Source organism: Bos mutus, chromosome 10 (assembly GCF_027580195.1).
Source record: "Bos mutus isolate GX-2022 chromosome 10, NWIPB_WYAK_1.1, whole genome shotgun sequence".
Taxonomy (NCBI): domain Eukaryota; kingdom Metazoa; phylum Chordata; class Mammalia; order Artiodactyla; family Bovidae; genus Bos; species Bos mutus.
In genome coordinates this window covers 18,193,356-18,211,374 of record NC_091626.1, presented here as the reverse complement: position 1 = coordinate 18,211,374, position 18,019 = coordinate 18,193,356, and the positions used below count along the sequence as shown (strand labels likewise).

At 46.3% G+C, this 18,019-nt stretch overlaps 1 protein-coding gene across 1 annotated transcript; it reads right to left on the bottom strand.

Moving 5' to 3' along the window:
• Positions 1–12,089: 12,089 nt before the first annotated feature.
• Positions 12,090–17,808, bottom strand: NR2E3 (nuclear receptor subfamily 2 group E member 3). Its single transcript, XM_005905589.3, has 8 exons — positions 17,700–17,808; positions 17,039–17,165; positions 16,744–16,847; positions 16,405–16,653; positions 16,124–16,299; positions 15,020–15,266; positions 14,664–14,769; positions 12,090–12,549 (listed from the first exon to the last, which is right to left on the bottom strand). The coding sequence occupies exons 1-8, from the start codon at positions 17,791–17,793 to the stop codon at positions 12,417–12,419; spliced, it is 1,236 nt and encodes a 411-aa protein (XP_005905651.2). The 5' UTR covers positions 17,794–17,808; the 3' UTR covers positions 12,090–12,416.
• Positions 17,809–18,019: the final 211 nt, after the last annotated feature.

Here is an 18,019-nt window from a genome sequence, read left to right as displayed (position 1 = left end):
ATCCCAGGGACGGAGGAGCCTGGTGGGCTGCCGTCTACAGGGTCGCACAGAGTTGGACACGACTGAAGTGACTTAGCAGCAGCGGCAGCAATTGGCTAAATAAAACCTAGTAATGCCTAGGAACTTTTTTGAAAGTTCCCCATGTGATAACTAAATCTATAACAAACCTTTCTGATTATGAAGAAAGAGCAGAAAGTTATAAGGAGACACAGATCAGAGCTTTTGCTTGTTAAAATGTTCTTTCTCCTAAATTGGATAACAGTACAGCATCTTAGAGCCAGGGACATAACCATGAACATTGATGAGACACCTATAATATCTATTGGATCTTGTGAGACATCTCAGACTCTAACAGGCATGTCACTTCCCTGTTCTGTGGGGCCATTTATCCCTCATTTGACAAGTGTTGACTGAGCACTCTAGTTGGTTGGGGTACACTGGTGACCAAAGCCCTTGCTCCCTATGGAGCTTGCATCCTAGTGAGGAAAACCAGTGGTGTCCACCAGATGGAGACTAGTCAACCACAATACCTGGGTCCCACTTAAGGTTTTATTAATCTGAATGGTTGCTTCTTGGCAACTTGTGAGTCTTTCTCTGCTCTCCCTACATCTAAATACTCCCTTAAGGGTAGAGGTAGAGTGTTTCACCAGAGACGGCAATGGCAACCCACTCCTGTACTCTTGCATGGAAAATCCCATCGACAGAGGAGCATGGTTGGCTGCAGTCCATGGGGTCGTGAAGAGTCGGACACGACTGAGCAACTTCACCTTCACTTTTCACTTTCATACATTGAAGAAGGAAATGGCAACCCACTCCAGTATTTGTGCCTGGAGAATCCGAGGGACAGGGGAGCCTGGTGGGCTGCTGTCTATGGGGTCACACAGAGTCAGACACGACTGAAGCGACTTAGCAGCAGCAGCAGCAGCAGAGTGTCTCACAAATCTGAAAACTGCAGTTGAAAAGAAAGGCCCAGATAGGCCCACAGAGTCTATCTCTGTGTGCTTCATAACCGAAGACGTTTCTGGCACCGAGGGCAGAAAAGAGTTTTCATAGTACCCCCTCCCCTAGCACTGGCCCTAAATCCGTTAGGGTAGAGCTATTACCCATCTGAGTTTCAGCAGGGCCAATTTACAGCAAAAGGTTGAGTAAATCCTAGGATCAACTGGGAGCTGTATTGTATTAGGATTACAGAAGCCACTCAGTGTATTTCAGATGCGAAGGACTTGAGATAGGAATTAGGTGCTTAATGTAAACATTGGAAGAAGTGGGGAAGCAGGTCAGAGAAAGCCCCCACTGAAGGTCAAGAAAACCAGCAGATCTGAACCAAAAGTTCTCAGGAGTTTGCCTAGAAGCTCCTGCAACTCTAAAGAAGGTTGCTATGAAATTGTCTTCCCACACATTTGGCTGTGACTGTGTCCAGAGATTAATGGCTTCTCATTTACTTTACACATCTCACGTGAGTGCCTGTCTTCTACTAGCAAACCATAGGGGAAGGGGATCCTGAAAAATGTACTTACTGGCATCTCTGTGATGAAGACAAGACCTTAAGAAGGGCCATGGGGCAGGGTGAGGGGGTGGATGCTGGGTTGGCTGCAGATAACTAAGTTTATGTACAACACCACAGTTATGGCAGAAAGCAAAGAAGAACCAAAGAGCCTCTTGATGAAAGTGAAAGAGGAGAGTGAAAAAGGTGGCTTAAAACTCAACATTCAGAAAACTAAGATTGGGGGCAGTCCTAAGATGGCGGAGGAATAGGACAGGGAGACCACTTTCTCCCCCACAAATTCATTGAAAGATCATTTGAACGCTGAGCAAATACCACAAAACAACTTCTAAACGCTGGCAGAGGACATCAGGCACCCAGAAAGGCAGCCCATTGTCTTAGAAAGGAGGTAGGACAAAATATAAAAGATAAAAAGAGAGACAAAAGAGTTAGAAATGGAGACCCATCCTGGGGAGGGAGTCATAAAAGAGAAGTTTCCAAACACCAGGAAACCCTCTTACCAGGTGGGTCTGTGGGGAGTTTTGGAATCTCAGAGGGCAACATAACTGGGAGGAAAAAACAAATAAAGCCCACAGATTACACGCCTAACTGCAGCTCCCAGTGGAGAAGTAGCCCAAATGCTCATGTCCACCACCAGCAAGCCAGGGCTGAACAGGGAAGTGTGGACTGCATTGCTTAGGGTAAGCACCAGGCCTGAATGCCCTGAGGGCAATCTGAGGGAGCTAACGTGAGACAGCAACCCAAACCATGGGATAGAGAGAAAAAAGAGAGAACTTTGCCATTAAAAGCTCTAATCTAAGCCACTGCCGGCCACTCACAGAACAAAGGACTGAGCCAATACCAGAGGAGAGCTAGCTGACAGCGGACTGGCCCATCCCTCACTGGAGGCAGGGAGGCAGGCAGGTGACAGCCAGAGCCAAAGGCAAGGGGCAAACTCGGCCCCAGAGACAGCATCCTCTACCAAACTGCAAGCAGGCTCCCAGTTGCTAACCAAGTCTTCCTGGGATCCTTCCTGGGACAGTTGCCATCCACCAGGAGGGTTGCAACCAGAGATCAGCTCCCCAGAGGAGACACACAGCACACCTGAGACAGGCTCCTGCTGCACACCCAGGAAACCAAGTGGCTGGGACAGGGGAGGTGATAAGATGCACCGCCCACCTGGGGAGTGTGCACTCGCCAAGCATCTGGTCGCCTGAGCTGCTGGGAAGCTCAGGAAGGGCACAAGGCATAGGCCCAACCGAGTCTGTGCCTTTGTGGAGTACCTGGGAACCCGAACCTGAGCGGCTTAGACGTGGAAAGTGCATGCAACCCAGGGCCCACCTTAGACAGTTCCCCTGCAGAGCAACCTGGAAGCCTGAGCAGTGTAGACCAGGAAAGAACACATGCCTTGAGTGGGGGCAAACCCAGTGTGGCTCAGACACTGAGTGCTCCCCACACATGCCAGTGATATTTGTTGGCAATGTTCCTCCCTCCCCACAGCACAATTGAACAAGTGAGCCTAAATAAATGACCACCTTCGCTGCCTTGTGTCAGGGTGGAAGTTAGATACTGAAGAGACTTGCAAACAGAGGAAGCCAAAATAAACAAGAGGGAACCGCTTTGGAAGTGACAGGTGCAACAGATTAAAACCCTGTAGTTAGCATTGGCTACATTGAAAGGGACCTATAGTATATAGACCTATAGACCTTGAGAAGTATAAGCTGGATCAAGGAACTATGTGAAACTGAGCTGACCCCACACTGCCCTCAACAGCTCCAGATAAATTCCTAGATATATTTTACTATTATCATTTTGTAATTAAAAAATTTTAAGTTTTTTATTACCTCTTTAATTTTCACTTTTAAAATCTACTATTACCTTGCAAAAAAAAGACCCTATTTTTAAAGCAAACTTCATATTTTGTAAATAACTTTTGCAATTTTTTTAATATTGTATTTTTGAGAGCCTATGGCAACCCACTCCAGTATTCTTGCCTGGAGAATCCCAGGGATGGGGGAGCCTGGTGGGCTGCCGTCTATGGGGTCACACAGAGTCAGAAACGACTGAAGCGACTTAGCAGCAGCAGCAACCTCTATTCTAGATTTTTAATCTTTGCTTTTTGGTATTTGTTATCGATTCTGTACCTTTAAGAATCCAATCTTTAGTACCCATTTTTACTTAGGAGTGTGATTACTGGCTTGATTGCTCTCTTCCCCTTTTGACTCTCCTTTTTCTCCCCCAGGTCACCTCTATCTCGTCCCTCCCCCTTCTCTTCTGTACTTAACTCTGTGAATCTCTTTGTGTATTCTGGGCTGTGGAGAACACTTAGGGAACTGATCACAGGCTAGATTGGTCTCTTTCCTTTTGACTCCCCCTCCTCTCCTCCTGGTCACCTCTGTCTCCTTCCTCCCTCTTCTCTTCTCTATGGAACTCTGTGAACCTCTCTGAGTGTTCTAGACTGTGGAGAGCAAATAGGGAATTGATTACTCTCCCCTTTTGATTCCCCCTCTTCTCCTCCTGGTCACCTCTATCTCTCTCCTCCCTCTTCTCTTCTCCATGTAACTCTGTGAACCTCTCTGGGTGTCTCCCACTGTGGAGAATCTTTTCACCATTAACCTAGATGTTTTATCATCAGTGTTGTATGGATGGAGAAGTCTTGAGGCTACTGTAAGAATAAGACTGGAAGCCAGAGGCAGGAGGCTTAAATCCAAAACTTGAGAACAGCAGAAAACTGACTCCAGGGAACATTAATAGACAAGAGCTAATCCAAAAGCCTCTGTACCTACACTGAAACCAAGCTCCACCCAAGAGCCAACAAGTTCCAGAGCAAGACATACCAAGCTAATTCTCCAACAATGCAGGAACATAACCCTGAGCACAAAAATACAGGTGGCCAAAAGTCACACCAAACCCATAGACCCCTTCAAAATTCACTGCAGACATTTCATTGCACTCCAGAAAGGAGATCCAGCTCCACCCACCAGAACACCGATGCAAGCTTCCCTAACCAGGAAACCTTGACAAGCCAATCATCCAACTCCACCCACAGGGAGGAACCTCCACAATAAAGAGGAACCACAAACTTCCAGCATACAGAAAGGCCACCCCAAACACAGCAACCTAAACAAGATGAAAAGGCAGAGAAATATTCAGCAGGTAAAGGAACAGGATAAAAGCCCACCAAACCAAACCAAAGAGGAGGGAATAGGGAGTCTACCTGAAAAAGAATTCAGAATAATGATAGTAAAAATGATCCAAAATCTTGAAAACAAAATGGAGTTACGGATAAATAGTCTGGAGACAAGGATTGAGAAGATGCAAGAAAAGTTTAACAAGGAGCAAAAAGAAATTAAAAAAGTCAATAATGAATAATGCAATAACTGAGATCAAAAGCACCCTGGAGGGAACCAACAGTAGAATAACTGAGGCAGAAGATAGGATAAGTGAGGTGGAAGATAGAATATGGAAAAATAAATGAAGCACAGAGGAAAAAAGAAAAAAGAATTAAATGAGGACAACCTCAGAGACCTCTGGGACAAAGTTAAACACCCCAACATTCGAATCATAGGAGTCCCAGAAGAAGAATACAAAAAGGCCATGAGAAAATACTTGAGAAGATAATAGTTGAAAACTTCCCTAAAATGGGGAAAGAAATAGCCACCCAAGTCCAAGAAACCCAGAGAGTCACAAACAGGATAAACCCAAGGTGAAACACCCCAAGACACATTTTAATCAAATTAATGAAGATCAAACACAACAAATATTAAAAGCAGCAAGGGAAAAACAACAAATAACTCACAAGGGGATCCCCATAAGGATAACAGCTGATCTTTCAATAGAAACTCTTCAAGCCAGAAGGGAATGGCAGGACATACTTAAAGTGATGAAAGAGAAAAACCTACAACCCAGATTATTGTACCCAGAAAGGATCTCATTCAAATATGAAGGAAAAATCAAAAGCTTTACAGACAAGCAAAAGCTCAGAGAATTCAGCACCACCAAATCAGCTCTTCAACAAATGCTAAAGGATCTTCTCTAGACAGGAAAGAGAAAAGATTTATAAACTCGAACCCAAAACAACAAAGTAAATGGCAATGGGATCATACTTACCAACAATTACCTTAAATGTAAATGGGTTGAATGCCCCAACCAAAAGACTGTGGCTGAATGGATAAAAAGACAAACAAACAAACACACACACACACACACAAATGACCCCTATATATGCTGTCTACAAGAGACCCACCTCAAACCTAGGGACACATACAGACTGAAAGTGAAGGGCTGGGAAAAGAGATTTCATGCAAATGGAGACCAAAAGAAAGCATGAGTGGCAATAATCATATCAGATAAAATAGACTTTGAAATAAAGACTGTGGAAAGGGACAAAGAAGGACACTACATAAGATCAAAGGATCAATCCAAGAAGAAGATATAACAATTAGAAATATATATGCAGCCAACATAGGAGCACAACAATATATAAGGCAAATGCTAACAAGTATGAAAGGGGAAATTAACAGTAACACAATAATAGTGGGAGACTTTAATACCCCACTTACACCTATGGATAGATCAACTAAACAGAAAATTAGCAAAGAAACACAAACTTTAAATGATACAATGGACCAGTTAGACTTAATTGATATCTATAGGACATTTCACCCTGAAACAATGAATTTCACCTTTTTCTCAAGCGCACATGGAAACTTCTCCAGGATAGATCACATCCTAGGCCATAAATCTAGCCTTGGTAAATTCAGAAAAAATTGAAACCATCTCAAGCATCTTTTCTGATCACAGTGCAGTAAGATTAGATGTCGACTACAGGGGAAAAAAAAAACTATTAAAAATACAAACATATGGAGGTTAAGCCACACACTTCTGAATAACCAACAAATCACAGAAGAAATGAAAAAAAGAAATCAAAATATGCATAGAAACGAATGAAAATGAAAACACAACAACCCAAAACCTACGGGATTCAGTAAAAGTAGTGCTAAGGGGAAGGTTCATAGCAATACAAACCTACCTCAAGAAACAGGAGAGAAATCAAATAAATAACCTAACTCTACACCTAAAGCAACTAGAAAAGGAAGAAATAAAGAACCCCAGGGTTAGTAGAAGGAGAGAAATCACAAAAATTAGAGCAGAAATAAATGCAAAAGAAACAAAGAGACCATAGCAAAAATCAACAAAGCTAAAAGCTGGTTGGTTCTTCAAGAAGATAAATAAAATAGACAAACCATTAGCCAGACTCATCAAAAAACAAAGGGAGAATAATCAAACCAACAAAATTAGAAATGAAAATGGAGAAATCACAACAGACAACACAGAAATACAAAGGATCATAAGAGACTACTATCAGCAACTATATGCCAATAAAATGGACAACTTGGAAGAAATGGACAAATTCTTAGAAAAGTATAACTTTTCAAAACTGAACCAGGAAGAAATAGAAAATCTTAACAGATCCATCACAAGCACAGAAATCGAAACTGTAATCAGAAATCTTCCAGCAAACAAAAGCCCAGGACTAGATGGCTTCACAGTTGAATTCTACCAAAAATTTAGAGAAGAGCTAACACCTATCCTACTCAAACTCTCCCAGAAAATTGCAGAGGAAGGTAAACTTCCAAACTCATTCTATGAGGCCACCATCACCCTAATACCAAACCAGACAAAGATGCCACCAAAAAAAGAAATTACAGGCCAATATCACTGATGAACATAGATGCAAAAATCCTTAACAAAATTCTATCAAACAGAATCCAACAACATAGTAAAAAGATCATACATCATGACCAAATGGGCTTTATCCCAGGGATGCAAGAATTCTTCAATATTTGCAAATCAATCAATGTGATACACCTCATTAACAAATTGGAAGATAAAAACCATATGATTATCTCAATAGATGCACAGAAAGCCTTTGACAAAATTCCACATCCATTTATGATAAAAACCCTCCAGAAAGCAGGCATAGAAGGAACATACCTCAACATAATAAAAGCCATATATGATAAACCCACAGCAAACATTATCCTCAATGGTGAAAAATTGAAAGTATTTCCCCTAAGTCAGGAACAAGACAAGGATGCCCACTCTTACCACTAATGTTCAACATAGTTTTAGAAGTTTTGGCCACAGCAATCAGAGCAGAAAAAGAAATAAAAGGAATCCAAATTGGAAAAGAAGAAGTAAAACTCACACTGTTTGCAGATGACATGATCCTCTACATAGAAAACCCTAAAGACTCCACCAGGAAATTACTAGAGCTAATCAATGAATACAGTAAAGTTGCAGGATATAAAATTAACACAGAGAAATCCCTTGCATTTCTATACACTAACAATGAGAAAAAGAAAGAGAAATTAAGGAAACAATTCCATTCACCATTGCAACAAAAAGAATAAAATACTTAGGAATAAATCTACCTAAAGAAACAAAAGACCTATATATATAAAACACTGGTGAAAGAAATCAAAGATGACACAAATAGATGGAGAAATATACCATGTTCATGGATCGAAAGAATCAATATAGTGAAAATGAGTATACTACCCAAAGCAATCTATAGATTCAATGCAATCCCTATCAAGCTACCAATGGTATTTTTCAGAGAATTAGAACAAATAATTTTGCAATTTGTATGGAATTACAAAAAACCTCAAATAGCCAAAGCAATCTTGAGAAAGAAGAATGGAACTGGAGGAATCAACCTGCCTGACTTCAGACTATACTATAAAGCAACAGTCATCAAGAGAGTTTGGTACTGGCACAAAGACAGAAACATAGATCAATGGAACAAAATTGAAAGCCCAGAGATAAATCCACACACCTATGGACACCTTATCTTTGACAAAGGAGGCAAGAATATACAATGGATTAAAGACAATCTCTTTAACAAGTAGTGCTGGGAAAACTGGTCAACCACTTGTAAAAGAAGGAAACTAGAACACTTTCTAACACTATACACAAAAATAAACTCAAAATGGATTAAAGATCTAAACGTAAGACCAGAAACTATAAAACTTCTAGAGGAAAACATAGGCAAAACACTCTCTGATATAAATCACAGCAGGATCCTCTATGACCCACCTCCCAGAGTAATGGAAATAAAAGCAAAAGTAAACAAATGGGACCTATAAACTTAAAAGCTTTTGCACAATGAAGGAAACTATAAGCAAGGTGAAAAGACACCCTTCAGAATGGGAGAAAATAATAGCAAATGAAGCAACTGACAAAGAATTAATCTCAAAAATATACAAGCAACTCCTGCAGCTCAATTCCAGAAAAATAAGTGACCCAATCAAAAAAATGAGCCAAAGAACTAAACAGACATTTCTCCAAAGAAGACATATAGATGGCTAACAAACACATGAAAAGATGCTCAACATCACTCATTATCAGAGAAATGCAAATCAAAACCACAATGAGGTACCATGTCACGCCAGTCAGAATGGCTGCTATCTAAAAGTCTACAAAGAATAAATGCTGAAGAGGGTGCAGAGAAAAGGGAACCCTCTTACACTGTTGGTGGGAATGCAAACTAGTATAGTCACTATGGAGAACAGTGTGGAGATTCCTTAAAAAACTGGAAATAGAACTGCCTTATGACCCAGCAATTCCACTGCTGGGCATACACACTGAGGAAACCAGAATTGAGAAACACATGTACCCCAATGTTCCTTGCAGCACTGTTTATAATAGCCAGGACATGGAAGCAACCTAGATGTCCATCGGCAGATGAATGGATAAGAAAGCAGTGGTACATATACACAATGGAATATTACTCAGCTATTAAAAAGATTGCATTTGAATCCGTTCTAATGAGGTGGATGAAACTGGAGCCTATTATACAGAATAAAGTAAGTCAGAAAGAAAAACACCAATATAGTAATATTAATGCATATATATGGAATTTAGAAAGACAGTAATGATGACCCTATATGTGAGACAGCAAAAGAGACGCAGATGTAAAGAACAGGTTGTTGGACTCTGGCAGAAGACGAGGGTGGGATGATTTGAGAGAATAGCATTGAAACATGTATATTATCATATGTGAAATAGATCGCCAGTCCAGGTTCAATGCATGGAGCAGGGTGCTCAGGGCTGGTGCACTGGGATGACTCTGAGGGATGGGATGGGTAGGTAGGTGGGAGGGAGGGTCAGGATGGGGAATACATGTACACACATGGCTGATTCATGTGAATGTATGGCAAAAAACAAAAAAAATGAATATATGAATTGGTAATCTGAAAATATTATAATAAAACATACCCACCTGGAAAAAAAATGAAAACTAAGATCATGGCATCTGGTTCTACCACTCTATGGCAAATAGATTGGGTAACAATGGAAACAGTGACAGACTTTATTTTGGGGGGCTCCAAAATCACTGCAGATGGTGACTGCAGTCATGAAATTAAAAGCTGCTTGCTCCTTGGAAGAAAAGTTATGACCAACCTAGATGGCATATTAAAAAGCAGAGACATTACTTTGCCAACAAAGGTCCGTCTAGTCAAAGCCATGGTTTTTCTAGTAGTCATGTATGGATGTGAGAGTTGGACTATAAAGAAAGCTGAGCACCAAAGAATTGATGCTTTTGAACTGTGGTATTGGAGAAGACTCTTGAGAGTCCCTTGGACAGCAAGGAGATCCAATCAGTCCATCCTAAAAGAAATCAGTCCTGAATATTCATCAGCAGGGCTGATGCTGAAGCTGAAACTCAAATACTTTGGTCACCTGATGTGAAGAACTAACTCATTAGAAAAGACCCTGATGCTGGGAAAGATTGAAGGTGGGAGGAGAAGGAGATGACAGAGGATGAAACGGTTGGGAGGCATCACCGACTTGATGGATATGAGTTTGAGTAAGCCCCGGGAGTTGGTGATGGACAGGGAAGCCTGGCGTGCTGCAGTCCACGGGGTTGCAAAGAGTCGGACACGACTGAGTGAGTGAACTGAACTCAACTGACCTCCTCTAATTCTCCAAGACTTCTTCCTGGAGGTCCCAGTCTCTATCCCAGTGTAGAATTGGTGTGCTCACACATCCCAGATACTAGCATGTGAACTTCAGCTGGCTGCCTTTGCAGTTTTGTATTCCCAAAAGCAAGACTGCAGCATAATGTTCTGGGCCTGTTTGGTCATACTTCACCCATGCTTCTTGCTAATATGCCTTTACTCAGACTTTCTATATGTGGGGCCTTTAAACCTTATGGATAAAACTTTGGATAGGGAGTTGGCTAGTATCATGGCATTATTGACATTAAATGACCCAAATAACTGAGGCAAGTCAGATGCTTCTGGAAGTTCAAGAGTCTCGAGTAGTGCTTAAGTGGGAAGGGATTAAGCTGGGCAGTATTTGCCCTACTGTGTCCTCTCTGGGCACCAGTCTAGCCATCATTTCCAGAGCAGAGTGTTCTGAACCACCCTTCCTGCATCAAGACAACAGATCTCTGAAAAACGAGGAGAATGCATACACAGGCCAAAGGGCAAGGAAACACCAGGATTTCTCACAAGGCCTTTTTTTCTTCTGGGCTTTAAACATTTCTTCTTTGGAGATAGAAAATGAACAGAATTGTTCAGCTGGTTCCAGGGGCAGAGGGGCATGGGGAGAAGGCAGTGCCAGAGTTAAGTAGAGTCACACCAAGTTTTGGGTCCTCTCTTAATTTTCACTTATAAATGGGGATAGTTGATCCCTCTGCCAGATTAATCTGAGAGTTAAATAACAATACACATTCAGTGCTTATTTCACTGTCTTGGTGTATCTAGTGCCTCATACATATTAACGTTTTAAAAAGTACTTTTTCCTAGGTCTTCTGGATCTGCCTTTGAAAAGGAAGAGGTTTGTCTGAACTTCATCTTTCCATAAGGAATTAAAAAGTGATGGAGATTCCCCTCCACAAAGAGTGCCTGTGGCTGCTATGTTGAGTTGCATGGTGCTCACCTTTATTTTCAGGGAGGTGATGAAGGATGGGGAAGAACGATGGGGAGAAGCTTTGGGGTACTGGGATGCCATCTGGAGAGAAGCTGGGTTGCTGAATCCTCTGGGAGATTTTTCACTGGATTTGAATTCATGGCACCTGGACTCTGACTCAGAGTGGCAACCAGATGGAACTCAACCCTGTGCTCACACCATCAGTGTCCTCAAAGGGAGAACCTTGGCCACATTTATTTTCCTGTTTTTGTTTTTTCACTTTTTTTTTTTTAGGTCCAACAATAAAGTGCACAAATCTTAAGCGCATGGTGCAATTAATTTTTAATGAGTGAATAAGTTTGCAAAACCACCCCCCTGATCAAAATGAAGAACATTTTTAGCATACCTTGGGCCCCTTCCCAGTCAACCCCACCCCCCACCCAGAGGTAACCTCTATTCTAACTTCTACAACCATTGCTTAGTCTTGCCTGTTCTTAAACTTTATATAATCAGAACTGGTGCCTGGATGGTTTTGTTTGTGTCTGAAATAGATCCATGTTGTCACACAATATTGATGGTTCATTCCTTTTTATTGCTGTTTTATAAGATTTCCCTGGTGGCACAGATGGTAAAGAATTTGCCTGCAATGCAGGAGATGTGAGATCAATCCCTGGGTTGGGAAGATCCCCTGGAGAAGGGGATGGCTACCCACTCCAGTATTCTTGCCTGGAGAATTCCATGGACAGATGAGCCTGGTGGGCTACAGTTCATGAGGCCGCAAACAGTCAGACACGACTGAATACGTATAGACCACAGTTAATTAGTCCACCCTGCTGTCACTGTACAGTTTGGGGCTGTTATGAAAAAAGCTGCTTCAAACATTCTTTTGGTGGACATTTCTGACAGGTACACATATCCATGAGTGCAACTGCCAAATCAAAGGGCAGCCCAGATTTTTAGCTTCAGTAGATTGCTTCACAGAGTGGTTGCACTCATTTTATTTCTACTTCCACTAGTTTTTGAACATGTCACAAAGGAGCTTCTCCATCGGAGTATTCCCTATGGTCTTGCGGAAAAAGAGGAGCTCAACACGTTCAGAACTGATAAATCTCAAAGACGGGAGGAGCAGGAGCAATTTCCCAAACCTGGACAGGAGACAGGACACCAACAGTGTGATTATCAGCTTCAGAGCCTGAGTCCTGGGCACAGCGCCATTCCAGGAGAGGCAGAGGGAATGGAAAGGAGAGATGAGAGGTGCCCAGGGCAAGTAAGGAGGAATTTCAAGGAAAGGCCCCATTCACCTACCCTGGACCCACTGTGGCCTTCCTCCAGTGTTTAGTTAAGGAGTGTGATGAAAATAGTGAATAAATATTGTTTATTATGTGTAAAGATTATAAAATAAGAAGTTACTTACATTAATAGTATGTGAATATATTATTAATAATCATATAATCATTATAATTACATGATCATTAATACCACATATATTGAATAAGAAAATAAATTCCTGGGAATTCCCTGGTGGTCCAGTGATTAGGACTCAGTGCTTTCACTCATGGGGCCTGGGTTTGATCCATGGTTAGGGAACTAATATCCCCACAAGCCACGTAGTGTGGGGAGAAAGAAAGGATATAAATTCTCTGTAAGCCACCTAGGATGATAAGATGGCTTGATATACTCATCCATAAAAATAGTCATTGTAGTTTTTAAATGAGAACCATTTGCCAAGGCAAGGGTTCCCAGCTCAGAGAAGCTAGATGGTGAAGTCCCGAGAGGCAGATGGGGGCGCATTATGCTGACCTTCCTTGGGTGGGAGATCTAACAGCTGGGGTCATTGCCCACGGTCAGGAGGCCACATCCAAGTGGGACAGCTCCAGGTTCAGAACCTCCGTTCTACCACGGAGGTCTATGGGAAGCCTCCCCCACCTCCCAATGACCTACTGAAATTGCTTTGCAGTACCAAGGTCTTTGTTTCTCTTGTGAGAGCCAAGTGGGTGGCACTGAGCCATCATACACCCCCCATCATGCTTCTGCTGGTGCTGGGGCAAGCTGGACAGCCCCAGAGCACTGTCTCTTGCCCCACCATCCCCACAGCCCCAGTCTCAGCCAGTAACCATTGTCCTCCATACACAGCCAGGCCCCGGGCTAGGGTCCATGCCTGTGGCTTATGCCAGATTTTGTCATGTTCCCTGAAAACTCTTCCTCCCGACTTTCCTTTTTCTGTCATCTACCTCTTTCGCCAAAGAGCTCCTCTATCTCATTCTTCATCCACTCAAATACCAGGTCTGAGCCATCCCAACACCTGGAGGCTCCTGCATCTGTCACTGCCTTTCCATTCCCACAAACAGACCTTCAAGGACTCCCTGGATGATGGCAGGGCTGCCTTCCTCCCTGCTGGAGGCTCTGCACTCACCACCACGCCTCTGCGTGAAGCCAGCTCTGTGGAAAGCATTCTCCTGCTCAATGATCTGCAGTGGCTCCTCTCTGCCTGCCAAACCAGATTTGGCCTCTGGCTGCCCTTCAAAGTCCTGAGCAGGCTGGTTCCAGAGAGCCGTTCTGGTTTAGACCCCTACCTTCTCACTGGCGGCAATCAGTTTTGCCTTCCCAACTGGTCTCTTGACCTAAGAATATATGTATATTTGCTTCTCTCCCTCACTTTGTGGGCTTCCCTGGTGGCTTAGATGGTAAAGAGTCTGTCTGCAATGCAGGAGGCTAAGGTTTGATCCCTGGGTTAAGAAGATCCTGGAGAAGGGATTAGGTACCCACTTCAGTCATGGAGAGAAGCCTGGTGGGCTACAGTCTATGGGGTCACAAAGAGTCAGACATGACTGAGTGACTAACACTTAATACGCTCCCTTTGTAAATGATAGTTTCTCTCCTTGTATACCCTCTCCTTCCTCAACACCAGCCGTGCCTCCACAAATCCCTCTCAGCAGTGCTTTGCACCCTGCCTCCCAGTGGGTCTCTGTCTCCTTCATATGCATGCAGCCCTCAGTACCCGCTAGGCTGGTCCTCAACTTCAGCATGGCCACTGGGCCGGGCATCCCCTAGAAGCAGTGAGCTTGCTTTATGCTTTTTTTGGTCCCTATTCCTGGGCCTGGTGCTCTGCCTGGCACACAGTAGGTGTCAGCCATGTGCTGGTTGCACTGAGATCCCTGTCCCATCTAATGAGTGCAGCCCTAAGACAGTGTCAAAAAGGTGGGCAGAGTGGTAGAGAGCTGAAGGGACAGATGGGCAGGTAGGCAGGTGCTCAGGTCACCTCACAGGCTGGCTGGGGTGATGGGCCTTGCTGTGCTGGCTGAGCATCACCTGAGACTGGTCCTGCAAGGCCTCCACGTGCTCAGGATCCTTCAGGCCGCGTGTTTCTGGAGAGAAGCAGCAGCTGTGAGCTTCCCTCCCAGGCCCCCCACCCGCCTCACCATCAGCCAGGGCCTCAGGAGTGGGGAGCCCAGCAGCCCAGGAGCCATGCAGCCCTCCCCTCCTGCTCGCAGGGAAGAAGTCTACACACATTCAGGTCTATGATGGGTGATGGAGGGAAAGTGAGAGGCAGAAGGAAGTCACCAAAATTCCCTGCCTTCATCCCCGCCCACTCTCCTCTAAGACTTGGACAAAGACCTGGTTTGAAGAGGACCAGGGCCTTCATGCAGGCGAACTCCGTGGGGTCCACAGCCAGTGCCCGGAACCGTGAGATGGTTTCCTGCAGGATTCGAGTCTCCGCACTGGCCAGCACCAGTCGGCCCTGAGAGCTGCCGCCAGCAGAGGCCTCGGGCAGGGCCAGCAGTGGGCAATTGTCCAGAGGCAGAGACCACTGGATGGCTCCAAGGAGGAAGAGTTCACTCCACGCCTCTTCCAGCAGGATCACCTGTGCCCAGAGAGGGGGGTGAGGGCAAGTGTGATGGCTGATCACAGCTCCTCTGGCCCAGCCTGGAACCTCTGCCACGTTCTCAGCTGTCTTAGGAGAGGACGGGCTGGTCCCAGGTACCCAGAACATTCTGACCTCTGCTTGACATCAGCCAGGGGCTCGGAGCTCTGGGTCTTGGCACCATCCAGCCCAGATGCCTCAGTTCTAAGACATTCTCTGGGCTCCATCGAAAGGTAGAGGTGGAGCACAGGCAAATCCTGGAGCCGTGAAAAGCTGGGCAGCTCAGGGACACTCCCCACCAGCATCCCAAGTCGGCCATACTCAGCAGACTCAGTCGCTTCTGAGCTGCTTCATCCAAACCACTGGCTAAGGACTGCTGCGCTCAGCGTGCCTCTCTTCCTGGATGCTGACAGGTCGCCTTGCTCATGAGAAGCCCAGAGGCATGAAGAGGCTGGGCTGAAACTCAAACCCAGAAGTCAGGGGGGCATTTGTGTTCCAAGGGAGCCCAGATTTGCCCACTGATGCTGTTCACAGTGTGCAGACCACCCTGTGACACAAAGACAGAGCATCTCTATCTAAGGCCGGAGGGTTTGTCTAGGAGGAAAGAAGACCCAGAGGGGCATAGACACTGCCTTCTAATGTCTGGTCCCCATGCATACCTGGCCATCAGTGTCCCCTAAGTGATGACCCCAACTGCCACATCCCAGAGATATGTGCCCATGACCATCGCTGACTCTGAGACACGCGTGTCTCCAGCCTTTACCATCCCCAAGCTGCGTGCCCCTCCAATCATCACCTGCACAGGGAGGTGTGCGCCCCCAGCCCAGCTGACTCGTGAGCCCCCCTGACGAGTATACCTGATCCCGGAAGGGCAGGTTGGAGAACACTGGCAGGTTCTTGGCCCACTTGACGGCCATGAAGAGCAGGCGAGCAGACGTCTCATGGATGCTGTCCAGGGCACAGGGAGAGGAGGAGGAGTATGGGGACGAGGAGAACTCGGGATCATTGCTGGTGACATCGATATTCTCGTCGGCTGTCGGAAGAGAGGTTGTGCCTCAGCCCCTGTTCCGAGGCAGGCAGAAGTGGCTTTTCAGGGACCTAGGTGTGGGACCTGGAGCTCAGCCATCGGCCCACTTACCATCCTCGGGCTCCAGCTTAGTGCAGGTTTCGGCTGTTATCAGGCTGGCCATGAAGTGGTGGTGCCCCGGAGGCGTGAGGGCCTGGGGTCCCAGGGCTCTGGCTGCAGAGACAGGTGTGGGCCCCCGAGAGCTGGGCCCTGCGAGGGCTGGCGGGGTCGCCAGGGGCTGCAGCCGGGGCTCCGTTTCTGACTCCACGCTGTCCATTCGGACCTGGGCGGTGCTCCGTGGCTGGCGCTCATTCTGCACAGCTGGGGAGGTGGGAAGGGTCAGGACACCCCACGGATCATGCACCCCCATATCTTCTGCCATGCCTCTCCGGGATGGGGTTCTTGACTCACCATCCTGGTTCATGCCCGCCTGCAAGCACTTCTTCAGCCGGCAGGCCTGGCACTGGTTGCGGTGGGCCTTGTCCACCGGGCACATCCCTGCCCCCACCTGGCACCTGCGGGTGGAGGGGAGCCCCAGGGAGTCAGGGTCCTGCCTGGGCCCTGGGCCATGGGTTTCAGACACTTTGGCTGCAGCCCCTTCTCCCCTGAGCATCCTCCACTCCCTCCCTCCCAGAACACTCAGTGGCCGGCGGGGCTCTTCTAGATGAGGAGGGACTCCTCTGGGGTGGGGGGCCCCCTCTCTCACCTGTAGATGAGCCTTCGCCTCACGCTCCTCTTGAAGAAGCCGCTGCAGCCGTTGCAGGCGTAGATGCCATAGTGCTTCCCGCTGCTGCTGTCCCCACACACGCGGCACTGGAGCGAGGGGCCCACGCCTAAGGGCAAGCCTGGGCTGGGTGGGGGCTGCGCCGGGCCAGTGACACGCCATTCCCACCTCCTCAGGGACCCCTCCACCCTCCTTCCCTCACCGTCCTCACGTTCCTATCCACCCACATTCAGACACACCCGTGTCTCTCCCAGCTGGAAAACGTGTCCCTTGTCACACCCCCTCCCCACTTCTCCATGGCCAGTTCTCAACAAGTGACACTCTCTGCTCCACTTCCCCGTCCCTCTCTCTGCAGGTGGGCTCAGGCTCCATCATGCACAAGAGCCTTCTGGACACTGCCACTAGGGATCTCTGCTCCTGACCTTTGAGGGCCCTCTTCTCTCCTTTCTTCTCCCATCTGATCAGCTATCCTCTCTGACCCCCATGTTTCTAGGATTCTGGGTTTCCTGGCAGGTTTTCTTACACTTGCCTATATCCCTGGGGGCTTGGCCTGAGTTGCTCTGGCTCCTATCATGGTCCCTGCAAACCTGTGACCCACACTCCACTCCCCAAGGGTCTACATCTGCCTCGAGATTAACCATACCTGTCGGCTCCTCCCCCAGGCCCCACCTGCCTGGAGACTCCTTCCTGGAGGCGGACACGGCAGCCGGCACCGCTGCAGCCACGTTGGAGCTCATGGGTGCTGTCGGCCTGTCCTGGCAGGTCCCAGGGCAGCCAGTGCCTGCCTAAGGGAAGCCTCAGGATTTCTGAGCTGGACCCAGCCCTGCCTCCCTCTCTGAAACTCTGTCTCTCTTCTATCTCTCCTTCTGCCGCTGTCTCTCTCTCCCCCTTGCCTCTCCTCTCTGTGCTCCTGCCTCCTGCCCCCTCTGTCTAAACTCAGGAGCTGCCCCAACTTGCCCTCAC

Bases quoted from the DNA above. Each gene is read 5' to 3' on its own strand.
- NR2E3 (XM_005905589.3), bottom strand. From the start codon at position 17,793: ATGAGCTCCAACGTGGCTGCAGCGGTGCCGGCTGCCGTGTCCGCCTCC. The intron at 16,300-16,404 runs GTAAGTGGGCCG...CTCTTCCGACAG, and splicing joins TAAGCTGGAGCCCGAGGATG to CCGACGAGAATATCGATGTC. The intron at 14,770-15,019 runs GTCTTTGTCCAA...GCTTCTCTCCAG, and splicing joins CCTGGTCCTCTTCAAACCAG to AAACACGCGGCCTGAAGGAT.